Here is a 17,545-nt window from a genome sequence, read left to right on the forward strand (position 1 = left end):
AAGGTGTCTAAAGGGGTGAGGTATCTAAGGTGGTAAGGTGTCTAAGGGGGTGAGGTGTCTAAGGGGGTGAGGTGTCTAAGGGGGTGAGGTATCTAAGGGGTTGAGGTATCTAAATTTAGAAATCTATATTATTCAATTATTGCACCCACACTGCTCACGTGTGCCAACGCGAGTCTGCGTTGCCAAGGGCTAAAATAGAAGTCAGTTCTATTTCTGACGCAGATTGCGCTACAGGTCCTGCCTCTCCCATCTCCTCATTGGTTTATAGAAGCAGGTACCCACGTGCCATCTCCTCATTGGTTATACCCACGTGGGTGACTGAAAGACTAAATAGGTCGGTGGCGGTAATGCACCTAATTTATGAAAGTTGCCAATCACAATTTAAAGTCGGAGAAGTAAAAGCCTGGAAGGAGGAGAGATGACTAGAAACGATTCGGTTGACCGTTTTATGTGTGGATTAATTAGTGGAGTAGAGGACCTTGTGCATTTCAGGTAAAATAACAACTCAATGTTTATATCCCAGGACAAATTAGCTAGCAACAGCAAGCTAGCTAAATAGGACAAATTAGCTAGCAAGTGCAAGCTAGCTAGCTAAATTGCCAAAATGTTTAATGCTTCTCGACCTGTCCCCAAATTAATATAATTAGTTCAGAGTTTGTTTTGATATTTTAACCTGTGTGTCGTGATTGCATTTGGTGTGGGGGGACAAAATACATTTATGCACGATGGCGCACGTGTGCAGTCGGATTGGGTTCCATGTAAGGTGGTGAGGTATCTAAGGTGGTGAGGTATCTATGGTGAGGTATCTATGGTGAGGTATCTAAGGCGAGGTATCTAAGGTGGTGAAGTATCTAAGGTGGTGAGGTATCTATGGTGAGGTATCTATGGTGAGGTATCTATGGTGAGGTATCTAAGGCGAGGTATCTAAGGTGGTGAAGTATCTAAGGTGAGGTATCTATGGTGAGGTATCTAAGGCGAGGTATCTAAGGTGGTGAAGTATCTAAGGTGGTGAGGTATCTAAGTTGAGGTATCTAAGGTGGTGAGGTATCTAAGGTGGTGAGGTATCTAAGGTGGTGAGGTATCTAAGGTGGTGAGGTATCTAAGATGGTGAGGTATCTAAGGTGAGGCGTCTAAGGTGGTGAGGTATCTAAGGTGAGGTATCTGAGGTGAGGTATCTAAGGTGAGGTTTGTAAGGTGGTGAGGTATCTAAGGTGAGGTATCTGAGGTGAGGTATCTAAGATGAGGTTTATATGGTGGTGAGGAATCTAAGGTGAGGTATCTAAGGTGGTGAGGTATCTAAGGTGAGGCATCTAAGGTGGTGAGGTATCTAAGGTGGTGAGGTATCTAAGGTGGTGAGGTATCTAAGGTGGTGAGGTATCTAAGGTGGTGAGGTATCTGAGGTGAGGTATCTAATGTGGTGAGGTATCTAAGGTGGTGAGGTGTCTAAGTTGAGGTATCTAAGGTGGTGAGGTATCTAAAGTGGTGAGGTATCTAAAGTGGTGAGGTATCTAAAGTGGTGAGGTATCTAAGGTGTTGAGGTAACTGAGGTGCTGGGGTATCTAAGGTGAGGTATCTAAGGTGGTGAGGTATCTAAGGTGGTGAGGTATCTATCTAAGGTGGTGAGGTATCTATCTAAGGTGGTGAGGTATCTAAGGTGGTGAGGTATCTATCTAAGGTGGTGAGGTATCTAAGGTGGTGAGGTATCTAAGGTGGTGAGGTATCTAAGGTGGTGAGGTATCTAAGGTGGCGAGGTATCTAAGGTGGCGAGGTATCTAAGGTGGCGAGGTATCTAAGGTGGCGAGGTATCTAAGGTGGCGAGGTATCTAAGGTGGCGAGGTATCTAAGGTGGTGAGGTTTCTAAGGTATCTAAGGTGAGGTATCTGAGGTGGTGAGGTTTCTAAGGTGGTGAGGTATCTGAGGTGGTGAGGTATCTGAGGTGGTGAGGTATCTGAGGTGGTGAGGTATCTGAGGTGGTGAGGTATCTGAGGTGGTGAGGTATCTGAGGTGGTGAGGTATCTGAGGTGGTGAGGTATCTGAGGTGGTGGGGCATCTAAGGTGGTGAGGTATCTAAGATGGTGAGGTATCTAAGATGGTGAGGTATCTGAGGTGGTGAGGTATCTAAGGTGGTGAGGTATCTAAGGTGGTGAGGTATCTAAGATTGTGATGTATCTAAGGTGGTGAGGTATCTGAGGTGCTGAGGTATCTAAGGTGAGGTGTCTAAGGTGAGGTGTCTAATGTGGTGAGGTATCTAAGGTGAGGTATCTAAGGTGGTGAGGTATCTGAGGTGGTGAGGTATCTAAGGTGATGTATCTAAGGTTAGGTGTCTAAAGTGGTGAGGTATCTAAGATTGTGAGGTGTCTAAGGTGGTGAGGTATCTGAGGTGAGGTATCTAAGGTGAGGTGTCTAATGTGGTGAGGTATCTAGTCTGGTGAGGTATCTAAGGTGGAGAGGTATCTAAGGTGGGGAGGTATCTAAGGTGGGGAGGTATCTAAGGTGGAGAGGTATCTAAGGTGGTGAGGTATCTAAGGTGGTGAGGTATCTGAGGTGGTGAGGTATCTGAGGTGGTGAGGTATCTGAGGTGGTGAGGTATCTGAGGTGGTGAGGTATCTGAGGTGGTGAGGTATCTGAGGTGCTGAGGTATCTAAGGTGAGGTGTCTAAGGTGAGGTGTCTAATGTGGTGAGGTATCTAAGGTGAGGTATCTAAGGTGGTGAGGTATCTGAGGTGGTGAGGTATCTGAGGTGAGGTATCTAAGGTGAGGTGTCTAATGTGGTGAGGTATCTAGTCTGGTGAGGTATCTAAGGTGGAGAGGTATCTAAGGTGGGGAGGTATCTAAGGTGGGGAGGTATCTAAGGTGGAGAGGTATCTAAGGTGGTGAGGTATCTGAGGTGGTGAGGTATCTGAGGTGGTGAGGTATCTGAGGTGGTGAGGTATCTGAGGTGGTGAGGTATCTGAGGTGGTGAGGTATCTGAGGTGGTGAGGTATCTGAGGTGCTGAGGTATCTAAGGTGAGGTGTCTAAGGTGAGGTGTCTAATGTGGTGAGGTATCTAAGGTGAGGTATCTAAGGTGGTGAGGTATCTGAGGTGGTGAGGTATCTAAGGTGATGTATCTAAGGTTAGGTGTCTAAAGTGGTGAGGTATCTAAGATTGTGAGGTGTCTAAGGTGGTGCGGTATCTGAGGTGAGGTATCTGAGGTGAGGTATCTAAGGTGAGGTGTCTAATGTGGTGAGGTATCTAGTCTGGTGAGGTATCTAAGGTGGAGAGGTATCTAAGGTGGGGAGGTATCTAAGGTGGGGAGGTATCTAAGGTGGAGAGGTATCTAAGGTGGTGAGGTATCTAAGGTGATGTATCTAAGGTTAGGTGTCTAATGTGGTGAGGTATCTGAGGATCTGAGGTATCTAAGGTGGTGAGGTATCTAAGGTGGTGAGGTATCTAATGTGAGGTATCTAAGGTGTTGGGGTATCTAAGGTGAGTTAACTAAGGTGAGGTATCTAATGTGGTGAGGTATCTAAGGCGGTGAGGTATCTAAGGTGGTGAGGTGTCAATGGTGAGGTATCTAAGGTGGTGAGGTATCGTAGGTGAGGTGTCTAATGTGGTGAGGTATCTAAGTTGGTGTGGTATCTAAGGTGAGGTATCTAAGGTGGTGAGTTGTCTAAGGTTAGGTATCTAAGGATGTGAGGTATCTACTTTGAGGTATCTGAGGTGGTGAGGTATCTAAGGTGGTGAGGTGTCTAAGGTGAGGTATCTAAGGTGGTGAGGTATCTAAGGTGGTGAGGTATCTAAGGTGGTGAGGTATCTAAGGTGGTGAGGTATCTGAGGTGAGGTATCTGAGGTGAGGTATCTACGGTGAGGTATCTAAGGTGGTGAGGTATCTGAGGTGAGGTATCTAAGGTGAGGTATCTAAGGTGGTAAGGTATCTAAGGTGGTGAGGTATCTAAGGTGGTGAGGTATCTAAGGTGGTGAGGTATCTAAGATGGTGAGGTATCTAAGGTGAGGTATCTAATGTGAGGTGTCTAAGGTGGTGAGGTATCTAAGGTGAGGTTTGTAAGGTGATGAGGTATCTAAGGTGAGGTGTCTAAGGTGGTGAGGTATCTAAGGTGGTGAAGTATCTAAGGTGGTGAAGTATCTAAGGTGGTGAAGTATCTAAGGTGGTGAAGTATCTAAGGTGAGGTATCTAAGGTGGTGAGGTGTATAAGGTGAGGTATCTAAGGTAGTGAGGTATCTAAGGTGGTGAGGTATCTGAGGTGAGGTATCTGAGGTGAGGTATCTACGGTGAGGTATCTAAGGTGGTAAGGTATCTAAGGTGGTGAGGTATCTGAGGTGAGGTATCTAAGGTGGTGAGGTATCTAAGGTGAGGTATCTAAGGTGAGGTATCTGAGGTGAGGTATCTGAGGTGAGGTATCTAAGGTGGTGAGGTATCTAAGGTGAGGTATCTAAGGTGAGGTATCTGAGGTGAGGTATCTGAGGTGAGGTATCTAAGGTGAGGTATCTGAGGTGAGGTATCTAAGGTTGTTACCTGAGACCTTATAGAGTTCCTTCAGTGTCCCCTGGGGCTGCTCTATCTGGTGAACTGTCAGGTCTACTGTTCCTCCTCCACAGTCTGCCACTATGTACCGGTCACCTGGTGAGATAACACACACGCACACAAACACACACATGCACACACACACACACACACCATGAAAGATCCGTATCTTTTGAGTTTCAATTTCAATCATTCAGCACTCAATCTTGAATTTTTTTTTTGTGTCTCATGGAGTTTAAGAAAGTATATATTTTTTAATAGAGCTTTCTTACGATGCAGTGGTTTAATCTGTCAGTCTATCAGTGTGTGTGTGTGTGTGTGTGTGTGTGTGTGTGTGTTTATTTGACAGTGTGTGTTTTCTCTCTGATGGAGGTCTGAGTATACCATGAGAGTTTGTTATGAGTTGATCTCCCAAGCATAAACAGCTCCCAGGTATTACAATAGCTGAGATGGCGTGTGTATGTTTGTTTATGTTTGTGATAGCTATAGAGATAAGGCTGGACCTCTGTGTTTATTGCTATAGAGTGAGGGAGAAAGGGAGGAAAGAGAGGAGGGACAGAAAGGGAGGAAAGAGAGGGAGGAAAGAGAGGGAGGAAAGAGGGAGGAAAGAGAGGCGAGGGAAAGAGAGAGAGGGGAGGGAAAGAGAGGAGGGAAAGAGAAGGAAGAAAGAGAGGGAGGAAAGAGAGGAGGAAAAGAGGGAGGAAAGAGAGGGAGGAAAGAGAGGGAGGAAAGAGAGGGGAGGGAAAGAGAGGAGGGAAAGAGAAGGAAGAAAGAGAGGGAGGAAAGAGAGGGGAGGAAAGTGAAGTTTTTGTGAAAAGGGTGAGTAATTCATTAGGAATTGGGAGGAGAGGAGAGAAAGGAAGAGGGGGGAGAGAGAGAGCGAGAGAGAGAGTTTATTTACAGTAGAGTTGTAGAGGAGAGTCTCAGGGGCCAAACCCTTCCTGGCCATGGTGTGTGTGCCATGGTGTGTGCCTGTGCTTGCAGGCGTGTGTGTGTGTGTCAGGAAGGGAGGCAGGGTAGTAGGGGTCAGAGAGGGCGCGTGGCTCTCCAGACCCCTGTCATGGCTCAGTGAGAAGAGAGATGGGGTGAGGGACCGGTTTCGGGATTTTTTTGGCGCATTGGGGAGTTGAAGAGTTGATTATTTTGACCCTGGACCTCAAAGCCTTTCTCACTGTCTACCCCCTTATATCCGTCTGTGTTCTGTCTATCTGACTGTGTGCACGCTAGTATGTGTGTGACTAACCAGTCTGCATCTCTGACCAGAGTTCTCCAGTCCCTCTCTCCACCAGGAAAGTTCTGCTGTGTCTCGCTTTCCTCAGCTGCTCACGCGCTGCAACACACACACACACACACACACACACACACACGATACAGACAACATTTTAACAACCATACAATAACATTCAAACAAACAACCTACAACATACAAAAAAAAAAAAAAAAAACTCTCAACCCACAGTTAGAACAGACACAGAGTACATGGTAATGTAACTCAACCAACCCACAGTTAGAACAGACACAGAGTACATGGTAATGTAACTCAACCAACCCACAGTTAGAACAGACACAGAGTACATGGTAATGTAACTCAACCAACCCACAGTTAGAACAGACACAGAGTACATGTTAATGTAACTCAACCAACCCACAGTTAGAACAGACACAGAATACATGTTAATGTAACTCAACCAACCCACAGTTAGAACAGACACAGAGTACATGTTAATGTAACACAACCAACCCACAGTTAGAACAGACACAGAGTACATGTTAATGTAACACAACCAACCCACAGTTAGAACAGACACAGAGTACATGGTAATGTAACTCAACCAACCCACAGTTAGAACAGACACAGAGTACATGGTAATGTAACTCAACCAACCCACAGTTAGAACAGACACAGAGTACATGGTAATGTAACTCAACCAACCCACAGTTAGAACAGACACAGAGTACATGGTAATGTAACTCAACCAACCCACAGTTAGAACAGACACAGAGTACATGGTAATGTAACTCAACCAACCCACAGTTAGAACAGACACAGAGTACATGGTAATGTAACTCAACCAACCCACAGTTAGAACAGACACAGAGTACATGGTAATGTAACTCAACCAACCCACAGTTAGAACAGACACAGAGTACATGGTAATGTAACTCAACCAACCCACAGTTAGAACAGACACAGAGTACATGGTAATGTAACTCAACCAACCCACAGTTAGAACAGACACAGAGTACATGGTAATGTAACTCAACCAACCCACAGTTAGAACAGACACAGAGTACATGGTAATGTAACTCAACCAACCCACAGTTAGAACAGACACAGAGTACATGGTAATGTAACTCAACCAACCCACAGTTAGAACAGACACAGAGTACATGGTAATGTAACTCAACCAACCCACAGTTAGAACAGACACAGAGTACATGGTAATGTAACTCAACCAACCCACAGTTAGAACAGACACAGAGTACATGGTAATGTAACTCAACCAACCCACAGTTAGAACAGACACAGAGTACATGGTAATGTAACTCAACCAACCCACAGTTAGAACAGACACAGAGTACATGGTAATGTAACTCAACCAACCCACAGTTAGAACAGACACAGAGTACATGGTAATGTAACTCAACCAACCCACAGTTAGAACAGACACAGAGTACATGGTAATGTAACTCAACCAACCCACAGTTAGAACAGACACAGAGTACATGGTAATGTAACTCAACCAACCCACAGTTAGAACAGACACAGAGTACATGGTAATGTAACTCAACCAACCCACAGTTAGAACAGACACAGAGTACATGTTAATGTAACACAACCAACCCACAACATTAAACCATGGTAGATACTTGAACACATTTATGCCATTTAGCAGACACTCTTATCCAGAGCGACTTAGGAGCAATTAGGATAAGTGCCTTGCTCAAGGGTACAGCAACATATATATATATATATATATATATATATATATTATTTTACCTAGTTAGCTCAGTGATTCAAACCAGGGACCTTTCGGTTACTGGCCCAATGCTCTTAAACTAGGCTACACCCCCAAGCCAATACATTCAAACTTTAGTGAGGGGGCCCTGGAACCGACCCAATACATTCAAACTTTAGTGAGGGGGCCCTGGAACCGACCCAATACAATCAAACTTTAGTGAGGGGGCCCTGGAACCGACCCAATACAGTACATTCAAACTTTAGTGAGGGGGCCCTGGAACCAACCCAATACATTCAAACTTTAGTGAGGGGGGCCCTGGAACCGACCCAATACATTCAAACTTTAGTGAGGGGGCCCTGGAACCGACCCAATACAGTACATTCAAACTTTAGTGAGGGGGCCCTGGAACCAACCCAATACATTCAAACTTTAGTGAGGGGGGCCCTGGAACCAACCCACTACATTCAAACTTTAGTGAGGGGGGCCCTGGAACCAACCCACTACATTCAAACTTTAGTGAGGGGGTCCTGGAACCGACACAATACATTCAAACTTTAGTGAGGGGGGCCCTGGAACCGACCCACTACATTCAAACTTTAGTGAGGGGGCCCTGGAACCGACACAATACATTCAAACTTTAGTGAGGGGGCCCTGGAACCGACCCACTACATTCAAACTTTAGTGAGGGGGCCCTGGAACCGACACAATACATTCAAACTTTAGTGAGGGGGCCCTGGAACCGACACAATACATTCAAACTTTAGTGAGGGGGCCCTGGAACCGACCCACTACATTCAAACTTTAGTGAGGGGGCCCTGGAACCGACACAATACATTCAAACTTTAGTGAGGGGGCCCTGGAACCGACCCAATACAGTACATTCAAACTTTAGTGAGGGGGCCCTGGAACCGACCCAATACAGTACATTAAAACTTTAGTGAGGGGGGCCCTGGAACCGACCCAATACAGTACATTAAAACTTTAGTGAGGGGGCCCTGGAACCGACCCAATACAGTACATTCAAACTTTAGTGAGGGGGCCCTGGAACCAACCCAATACATTCAAACTTTAGTGAGGGGGCCCTGGAACCGACCCAATACATTCAAACTTTAGTGAGGGGGCCCTGGAACCGACCCAATACATTCAAACTTTAGTGAGGGGGCCCTGGAACCGACCCAATACATTCAAACTTTAGTGAGGGGGCCCTGGAACCGACCCAATACATTCAAACTTTAGTGAGGGGGCCCTGGAACCGACCCAATACAGTACATTCAAACTTTAGTGAGGGGGCCCTGGAACCAACCCAATACATTCAAACTTTAGTGAGGGGGCCCTGGAACCGACCCAATACATTCAAACCGACATAACTGTCTGAATTTTAACTAACTGTAAATGGCTTCAACCACTGAAAACAACAGAGTAAAGACTTGCACTGCAGCCAAGAAAGAATGGAGAGAGATAGTAGAGAGATACGAGAGAGAGAGAGAGTTAAAATAGCAGAGATTTGCACTTAAAATGGGCTTTAACCTCTAAGCATCTTGGGTTTTTACAACATACCCGGATGTGGTTAGTGTTCGGTGATGTGTTTATATTAGCTGAGGACATTGTGCTTTAACCCTGGTCAACCTTGGTCTAAACAACAATTACAGTACCCTTGTTGTAGGTATAGTCTCTGTTGTAGGTATAGTCTCTGTTGTAGATACAGTCCCTGTTGTAGATATAGTCTCTGTTGTAGGTATGGTATATGTTGTAGGTATAGTCTCTGTTGTAGATCATCTCTGTTGTAGGTATAGTCTCTGTTGTAGATATAGTCTCTGTTGTAGGTATAGTCTCTGTTGTAGATATAGTCTCTGTTGTAGGTTTTGTCTCTGTTGTAGATACAGTCTCTGTTGTAGATCATCTCTGTTGTAGGTATAGTCTCTGTTGTAGATATAGTCTCTGTTGTAGGTATAGTCTCTGTTGTAGATATAGTCTCTGTTGTAGGTTTTGTCTCTGTTGTAGATACAGTCTCTGTTGTGGATACAGTCTCTGTTGTTGGTATAGTCTATGTTGTAGATACAGTCCCTGTTGTAGATACAGTCTATGTTGTAGATATAGTCTATGTTGTAGATATAGTCTATGTTGTAGATACAGTCCCTGTTGTAGATACAGTCTATGTTGTAGATATAGTCTATGTTGTAGATATAGTCTATGTTGTAGATATAGTCTATGTTGTAGATACAGTCCCTGTTGTAGATATAGTCTCTGTTGTAGATACAGTCTCTGTTGTAGATTTTGTCTCTGTTGTAGATACAGTATATGTTGTGATACAATCTATGTTGTGATACAGTCCATGTTGTAGATACAGTCCATGTTGTAGATACAGTATATGTTGTGATACAATCTATGTTGTGATACAGTCCATGTTGTAGATACAGTCCATGTTGTAGATACAGTCCCTGTTGTAGATACAGTCCCTGTTGTAGATACAGTCCCTGTTGTAGATACAGTCTATGTTGTAGATATAGTCTCTGTTGTAGATACGGTCTATGTTGTAGATACAGTCTATGTTGTAGATATAGTCTATGTTGTAGATACAGTCCCTGTTGTAGATATAGTCTATGTTGTAGATATAGTCTCTGTTGTAGATACAGTCTATGTTGTAGATATAGTCTATGTTGTAGAAACAGTCTATGTTGTAGATATAGTCTATGTTGTAGAAACAGTCTATGTTGTAGATACAGTCTCTGTTGTAGATCATCTCTGTTGTCTATTTTGGGACAATGACAAGGCCCTGTATTGTATCTTTGACATCTGGGATTTTGAAATGAGACCCACATTGGGGATATGGAGGGTTTGTGTGTGTGTGGAGGGGGAGGGGGGCCATTTGAACCCTGACCTATACTTTTTCATATGGTAATGACTGAACAGAATAACATAACCAGGGACCACTGAAAAAAAAACTGTGTGTTCATGCGTGCTTGTGTGTTTTTATAAGGGGTCTGGAAGTCATTTTACAGCAAAGAAATACAAAGGAGGGAGAGGGAGAGGGAGAGGGAGGGGGAGGGGGAGGGGGAGGGGGAGGGGGAGGGAGGGAGGGAGGGAGGGAGAGAGAGAGAGAGAGAGAGAGAGAGAGAGAGAGAGAGAGAGAGAGAGAGAGAGAGAGAGAGAGAGAGAGAGAGAGAGAGAGAGAGAGAGAGAGAGAGAGAGAGAGAGAGAGAGAGAGAGAGAGAGAGAGAGAGAGAGAGAGAGAGAGAGAGAGAGAGAGAGAGAGAGAGAGAGAGAGAGAGAGAGAGAGAGAGAGAGAGAGAATACACAGAGAGAGAGAGAATACACAGAGAGAGAGAGAGAAAAGACACACACAGAGAGAGAAAGAGAGAGGGGTATCATGGCCTCCTGAGTTCTTCTGCAAAAATATATAATTTCAGTTGGATAAATGTAGATAAACTGAATTTTTTCGCAAAGACTTCTACATCAAAACCAGTTCAGTCTGAACCTACTTCTGAAGCCAAAAAGTAAAAGACAATCTCTAGGTAATTGTATTATATAAAGCTTAATAAATAAGGCTACTAAGCTTACCAAGCTGCTAGGACAGAATTGACCTGGCTTTAACTTGTGTGACGTGAGAGGTGTGAACATTCCTGGGCCTAACAATGGCAGGAGAGTTTCACAGCCCCCCACCCAAATGCAGAGACCTTTGAAGCCCTCATGGCTTATCCCTGTAGAGAGGTCATTACAATACAGTGCCCCTTGGATATTAAAAACAACACTGCACGGAATAAGTACCAAAAAAAGCTCCTCAAGGACAATCCAGAGACACTATTTGCCGACTGCTACAAAGACGGGAACGTAAGCAACTTCATTTTCCACACAGACCCTCCTCTGGCATGGAGCTATATTAACCAGACCATCCCCTGGCATGGAGCTATATTAACCAGACCATCCCCTGGCATGGAGCTATATTAACCAGACCATCCCCTGGTATGGAGCTATATTAACCAGACCATCCTCTGGCATGGAGCTATATTAACCAGACCATCCCCTGGCATGGAGCTATATTAACCAGACCATCCCCTGGCATGGAGCTATATTAACCAGACCATCCACTGGCATGGAGCTATATTAACCAGACCATCCCCTGGCATGGAGCTATATTAACCAGACCATCCCCTGGCATGGAGCTATATTAACCAGACCATCCTCTGGCATGGAGCTATATTAACCAGACCATCCTCTGGCATGGAGCTATATTAACCAGACCATCCCCTGGCATGGAGCTATATTAACCAGACCATCCCCTGGCATGGAGCTATATTAACCAGACCATCCTCTGGCATGGAGCTATATTAACCAGACCATCCCCTGGTACAGTGCTATATTAACCAGACCATCCCCTGGTACAGTGCTATATTAACCAGACCATCCCCTGGCATGGAGCTATATTAACCAGACCATCCTCTGGCATGGAGCTATATTAACCAGACCATCCCCTGGTACAGTGCTATATTAACCAGACCATCCCCTGGCATGGAGCTATATTAACCAGACCATCCTCTGGCATGGAGCTATATTAACCAGACCATCCCCTGGTACAGTGCTATATTAACCAGACCATCCCCTGGCATGGAGCTATATTAACCAGACCATCCTCTGGCATGGAGCTATATTAACCAGACCATCCTCTGGCATGGAGCTATATTAACCAGACCGTCCCCTGGCATGGAGCTATATTAACCAGACCATCCTCTGGCATGGAGCTATATTAACCAGACCATCCCCTGGTATGGAGCTATATTAACCAGACCATCCCCTGGCATGGAGCTATATTAACCAGACCATCCTCTGGCATGGAGCTATATTAACCAGACCGTCCCCTGGCATGGAGCTATATTAACCAGACCATCCCCTGGTATGGAGCTATATTAACCAGACCATCCCCTGGCATGGAGCTATATTAACCAGACCATCCCCTGGTATGGAGCTATATTAACCAGACCATCCCCTGGCATGGAGCTATATTAACCAGACCATCCCCTGGTATGGAGCTATATTAACCAGACCATCCCCTGGCATGGAGCTATATTAACCAGACCATCCCCTGGTACAGTGCTATATTAACCAGACTATCCTCTGGCATGGAGCTATATTAACCAGACCATCCCCTGGTACAGTGCTATATTAACCAGACCATCCCCTGGTACAGTGCTATATTAACCAGACCATCCCCTGGCATGGAGTTATATTAACCAGACCATCCCCTGGCATGGAGCTATATTAACCAGACCATCCCCTGGCATGGAGTTATATTAACCAGACCATCCCCTGGCATGGAGTTATATTAACCAGACCATCCCCTGGCATGGAGTTATATTAACCAGACCATCCCCTGGTACAGTGCTATATTAACCAGACCATCCCCTGGAATGGAGTTATATTAACCAGACCATCCCCTGGCATGGAGCTATATTAACCAGACCATCCCCTGGCATGGAGCTATATTAACCAGACCATCCCCTGGCATGGAGCTATATTAACCAGACCATCCCCTGGCATGGAGTTATATTAACCAGACCATCCCCTGGCATGGAGCTATATTAACCAGACCATCCCCTGGCATGGAGCTATATTAACCAGACCATCCCCTGGCATGGAGCTATATTAACCAGACCATCCCCTGGCATGGAGCTATATTAACCAGACCATCCCCTGGCATGGAGCTATATTAACCAGACCATCCCCTGGCATGGAGTTATATTAACCAGACCATCCTCTGGTATGGAGCTATATTAACCAGACCATCCCCTGGCATGGAGCTATATTAACCAGACCGTCCCCTGGCATGGAGCTATATTAACCAGACCGTCCCCTGGCATGGAGCTATATTAACCAGACCATCCCCTGGTACAGTGCTATATTAACCAGACCATCCCCTGGCATGGAGCTATATTAACCAGACCATCCCCTGGCATGGAAACTGGAAACTGGAAACTGGAGAAAAGAGAGGAGGAAAGAAAAGAGAAAACGGGAGGAAAGAGCGGAGGAAACGGGAGGAAAGAGAGGAGGAAACGGGAGGAAAGAGGAAGAAACGGGAGGAAACAGAAGTAAACGGGAGGAAACAGAGGAGGAAACGGGAGGAAAGAGGAGGAAACGGGAGTAAAGAGGAGGAAACGGGAGGAAAGAGAGGAGGAAAGAGATGAGGAAACGGGAGGAAAGAGCGGAGGAAACGGGAGGAAAGAGAGGAGGAAACGGGAGGAAAGAGGAAGAAACGGGAGGAAACAGAAGGAAACGGGAGTAAAGAGGAGGAAACGGGAGGAAACAGAGGAGGAAACTGGAGAAAAGAGAGTAGGAAAGTAAAGAGAAAACGGGAGGAAATAGAGGAGGAAACGGGAGGAAACAGAGAAGGAAACTGGAGAAAAGAGAGGAGGAAAGAAAAGAGAAAACGGGAGGAAATAGAGGAGGAAACGGGAGGAAAGAAGAGGAAACGGGAGAAAAGAGGAGGAAACGGGAGGAAACAGAGGAGGAAACGGGAGAAATGAGAAGAGGAAACGGGAGGAAAGAGCGGAGGAAACGGGAGGAAAGAGGAGGAAACGGGAGGAAAGAGAGGAGGAAACGGGAGGAAAGAGAGGAGGAAACGGGAGGAAAGAGAAGAGGAAATGGGAGGAAAGAGATGAGGAAACGGGAGGAAAGAGAGGAGGAAACGGGAGGAAAGAGGAAACGAGAGGAAACAGAGGAGGGAACGGGAGAAAAGAGAGGAGGAAACGGGAGGAAAGAGGAGGAAAGAGAGGAGGAAACGGGAGGAAAGAGGAGGAAACGGGAGGAAAGAGAGGAGGAAAGAGAAGAGGAAACGGGAGGAAAGAGAGGAGGAAAGAGATGAGGAAACGGGAGGAAAGAGAGGATGAAAGAGAGGAGGAAACGGGAGGAAAGAGAGGAGGAAAGAGAAGAGGAAACGGGAGGAAAGAGAGGAGGAAAGAGATGAGGAAACGGGAGGAAAGAGCGGAGGAAACGGGAGGAAAGAGAGGAGGAAACGGGAGGAAAGAGGAAGAAACGGGAGGAAAGAGGAAACGGGAGGAAACAGAGGAGGAAACGGGAGAAATGAGAGGAGGAAAGAGAAGAGGAAACAGGAGGAAATAGCGGAGGAAACGGGAGGAAAGAGAGGAGGAAACGGGAGGAAAGAGAGGAGGAAACGGGAGGAAAGAGAGGAGGAAACGGGAGGAAAGAGAGGAGGAAACGGGAGGAAATAGCAGGAAACGGGAGAAAACAGAGGAGGGAACGGGAGAAAAGAGAGGAGGAAAGAGAGGAGGAAACGGGAGGAAAGAGAGGAGGAAACGGAAGGAAACAGGAGGAAAGAGAGGAGGAAAGAAAAGAGGAAACGGGAGGAAAGAGATGAGGAAATGGGAGGAAAGAGAGGAGGAAAGAGAGGAGGAAACGGGAGGAAAGAGAGGAGGAAAGAGAAGAGGAAACGGGAGGAAAGAGATGAGGAAACGGGAGGAAAGAGAGGAGGAAACGGGAGGAAAGAGAGGAGGAAAGAGATGAGGAAACAGGAGGAAAGAGAGGAGGAAACGTGAGGAAACGGGAGGAAAGAGAGGAAGAAACGGGAGGAAAGAGAGGAGGAAACGGGAGGAAAGAGATGAGGAAACGGGAGGAAAGAGAGGAGGAAAGAGAAGAGGAAACGGGAGGAAAGAGAGGAAGAAACGGGAGGAAAGAGAGGAGGAAACGGGAGGAAAGAGAAGAGGAAACGGGAGGAAAGAGAAGAGGAAACGGGAGGAAAGAGATGAGGAAACGGGAGGAAAGAGAGGAGGAAAGAAAAGAGGAAACGGGAGGGAAGAGATGAGGAAACGGGAGCAAAGAGAGGAGGAAAGAGAAGAGGAAACGGGAGGAAAGAGAGGAAGAAACGGGAGGAAAGAGAGGAGGAAACGGGAGGAAAGAGAAGAGGAAACGGGAGGAAAGAGATGAGGAAACGGGAGGAAAGAGAGGAGGAAACGGGAGGAAAGAGACATTCAAACAACAACAAAGAGGAGTCCCTGCCAATGTATTGGTAAACAGCTGAGGGATCGGGCTGGAGAAATGTAACCACTCTCAATTTCATAGACAGAGCTACAGACGCAAGGACCGACCATTCATGACATCAACATGATAGTTTTAACCATGATTTGAGGCCGTTACAGTGTTTGAGAAAGAAAGAGATGAGAGAAAGTTAACGGGACAGAGTGTGGGTGAGATCATGGGCTCACAGCATCTTGTTCCAATTACAATATCCTGTGTGTGTGGGTGGGTGTATGTCCATTCACACAAAATACACACACATAATTCTGCACTGCTGTAACAGCACACACACAGGCAAACAGTCATTCAAGGCAAAGCCAGATACATTACACTCTCTCTCTCTCTCTCTCTCTCTCTTTCCTTCTGTCTATCTCTCTCTCTCTCTCTCTCTCTTTCCTTCTGTCTCTCTCTCTCTCTCTCTCTCTCTCTCTCTTTCCTTCTGTCTCTCTCTCTCTCTCTCTCAATTCAATTCAAGGGCTTTATTGGCATGGGAAACATGTGTTAACATTGCCAAAGCAAGTGAGGTAGATAATATATAAAGTGAATATATAAAGTGAAATAAACAATCAAAATGAACAGTAAACATTACACATACAGAAGTTTCAAAACAATAAAGACATTACAAATGTCATATTATATATATATACAGTGTTTTAACAATGTACAAATGGTAAAGGACACAAGATAAAATAAATAAGCATAAATATGGGTTGTATTTACAATGGTGTTTGTTCTCTCTCTCTCTCTCTCTCACCTTGTCTGAAGCTGGAGTCAAAAGGGCGGGACCCGTCGCTCTCCAAGCTGAGACCATTGGTCATTGGCCGGAGGCTCAGGTCAATCACCTGGTGTAGGCGGAGCTTGCGACAGTAGATGGAAGCTGCTTCAGGTTCGAGAGCTATCAGGAGCTGTTCTGGAGTGTCAGGAGATACCAGACCAGCCTAGAGAGAGACAGAGAGAGGATTCATCTAAATATAAGGTTCTAGAGAGAGACAGAGAGAGGTTCTAAGTCTCAGACAAGATCAGCTTGAATAGAGGGGGTTAGAGGGGCTATGTATAGTGGGGGTTAGGGAAGGTATGTATAGTGGGGGTTAGAGGGGCTATGTATAGTGGGGGTTAGGGAAGGTATGTATAGTGGGGGTTAGAGTATGCACATTGTGGGTTAGAGGGGGTATGCATAGTGGGGGTTGGAGAGGGTATGCATAGTGGGGGTTCGAGGGGGTATGCACAATGGGGGTTAGAGGGGGTATGGACAGTGGGGGTTAGAGGGGGTATGCACAGTGGGGGTTCGAGGGGGTATGGACAGTGGGGGTTAGAGAGGGTATGGACAGTGGGGGTTAGAGGGGGTATGTATAGTTAGAGGGGTGATAGAGTAAGACAGCTGCTGAACCTAAACATTTTAAGATTAGATAAACAGAGATAAACCATGTGTGATTACAGTGTGATTTATGGATTCAAATAAAGTTGTTTCAATATAAATAATTGTTGGGTTTTTGGCAAAAGTGACTGAGGTAAAGTGAGGCTTTGGTAAATGGAGCAGGAGTCAAATTGTAGGGGGAGTTGAGTAAGAGATTAGAGAGGGGTTGTCCTGACAGAGCTGGACTGGGGTTGTAGAGGGTGAGCAGATGGGTTGTCCTGACAGAGCTGGACTGGGGTTGTAGAGGAGAGCAGATGGGTTGTCCTGACAGAGCTGGACTGGGGTTGGAGAGGAGAGCAGATGGGTTGTCCTGACAGAGCTGGACTGGGGTTGTAGAGGAGAGCAGATGGGTTGTCCTGACAGAGCTGGACTGGGGTTGTAGAGGAGAGCAGATGGGTTGTCCTGACAGAGCTGGACTGGGGTTGTAGAGGAGAGCAGATGGGTTGTCCTGACAGAGCTGGACTGGGGTTGTAGAGGAGAGCAGATGGGTTGTCCTGACAGAGCTGGACTGGGGTTGGAGAGGAGAGCAGATGGGTTGTCCTGACAGAGCTGGACTGGGGTTGTAGAGGAGAGCAGATGGGTTATCCTGACAGAGCTGGACTGGGGTTGTAGAGGAGAGCAGAT

At 46.0% G+C, this 17,545-nt stretch overlaps 1 protein-coding gene across 5 annotated transcripts in view; it reads right to left on the reverse strand.

The window, feature by feature from the left end:
* Nucleotides 1-17,545, reverse strand: part of hspa12b (heat shock protein family A (Hsp70) member 12B) — a 41,377-nt gene that overhangs the window by 5,708 nt on the left and 18,124 nt on the right. For all 5 annotated transcript variants that reach the window (XM_036987226.2, XM_090183453.1, XM_090183454.1 and 2 more), the window contains 3 exons: nt 16,262-16,445; nt 5,766-5,852; nt 4,514-4,618 (listed from right to left, as the gene is read on the reverse strand). In XM_036987226.2, coding sequence (XP_036843121.2) covers nt 4,514-4,618; nt 5,766-5,852; nt 16,262-16,445 — 376 coding nt within the window. The remainder of the gene's footprint in view (nt 1-4,513; nt 4,619-5,765; nt 5,853-16,261; nt 16,446-17,545) is intronic.

This window comes from Oncorhynchus mykiss, chromosome 9, assembly GCF_057628025.1.
Source record: "Oncorhynchus mykiss isolate SJ-2025 chromosome 9, ASM5762802v1, whole genome shotgun sequence".
NCBI lineage: Eukaryota > Metazoa > Chordata > Actinopteri > Salmoniformes > Salmonidae > Oncorhynchus > Oncorhynchus mykiss.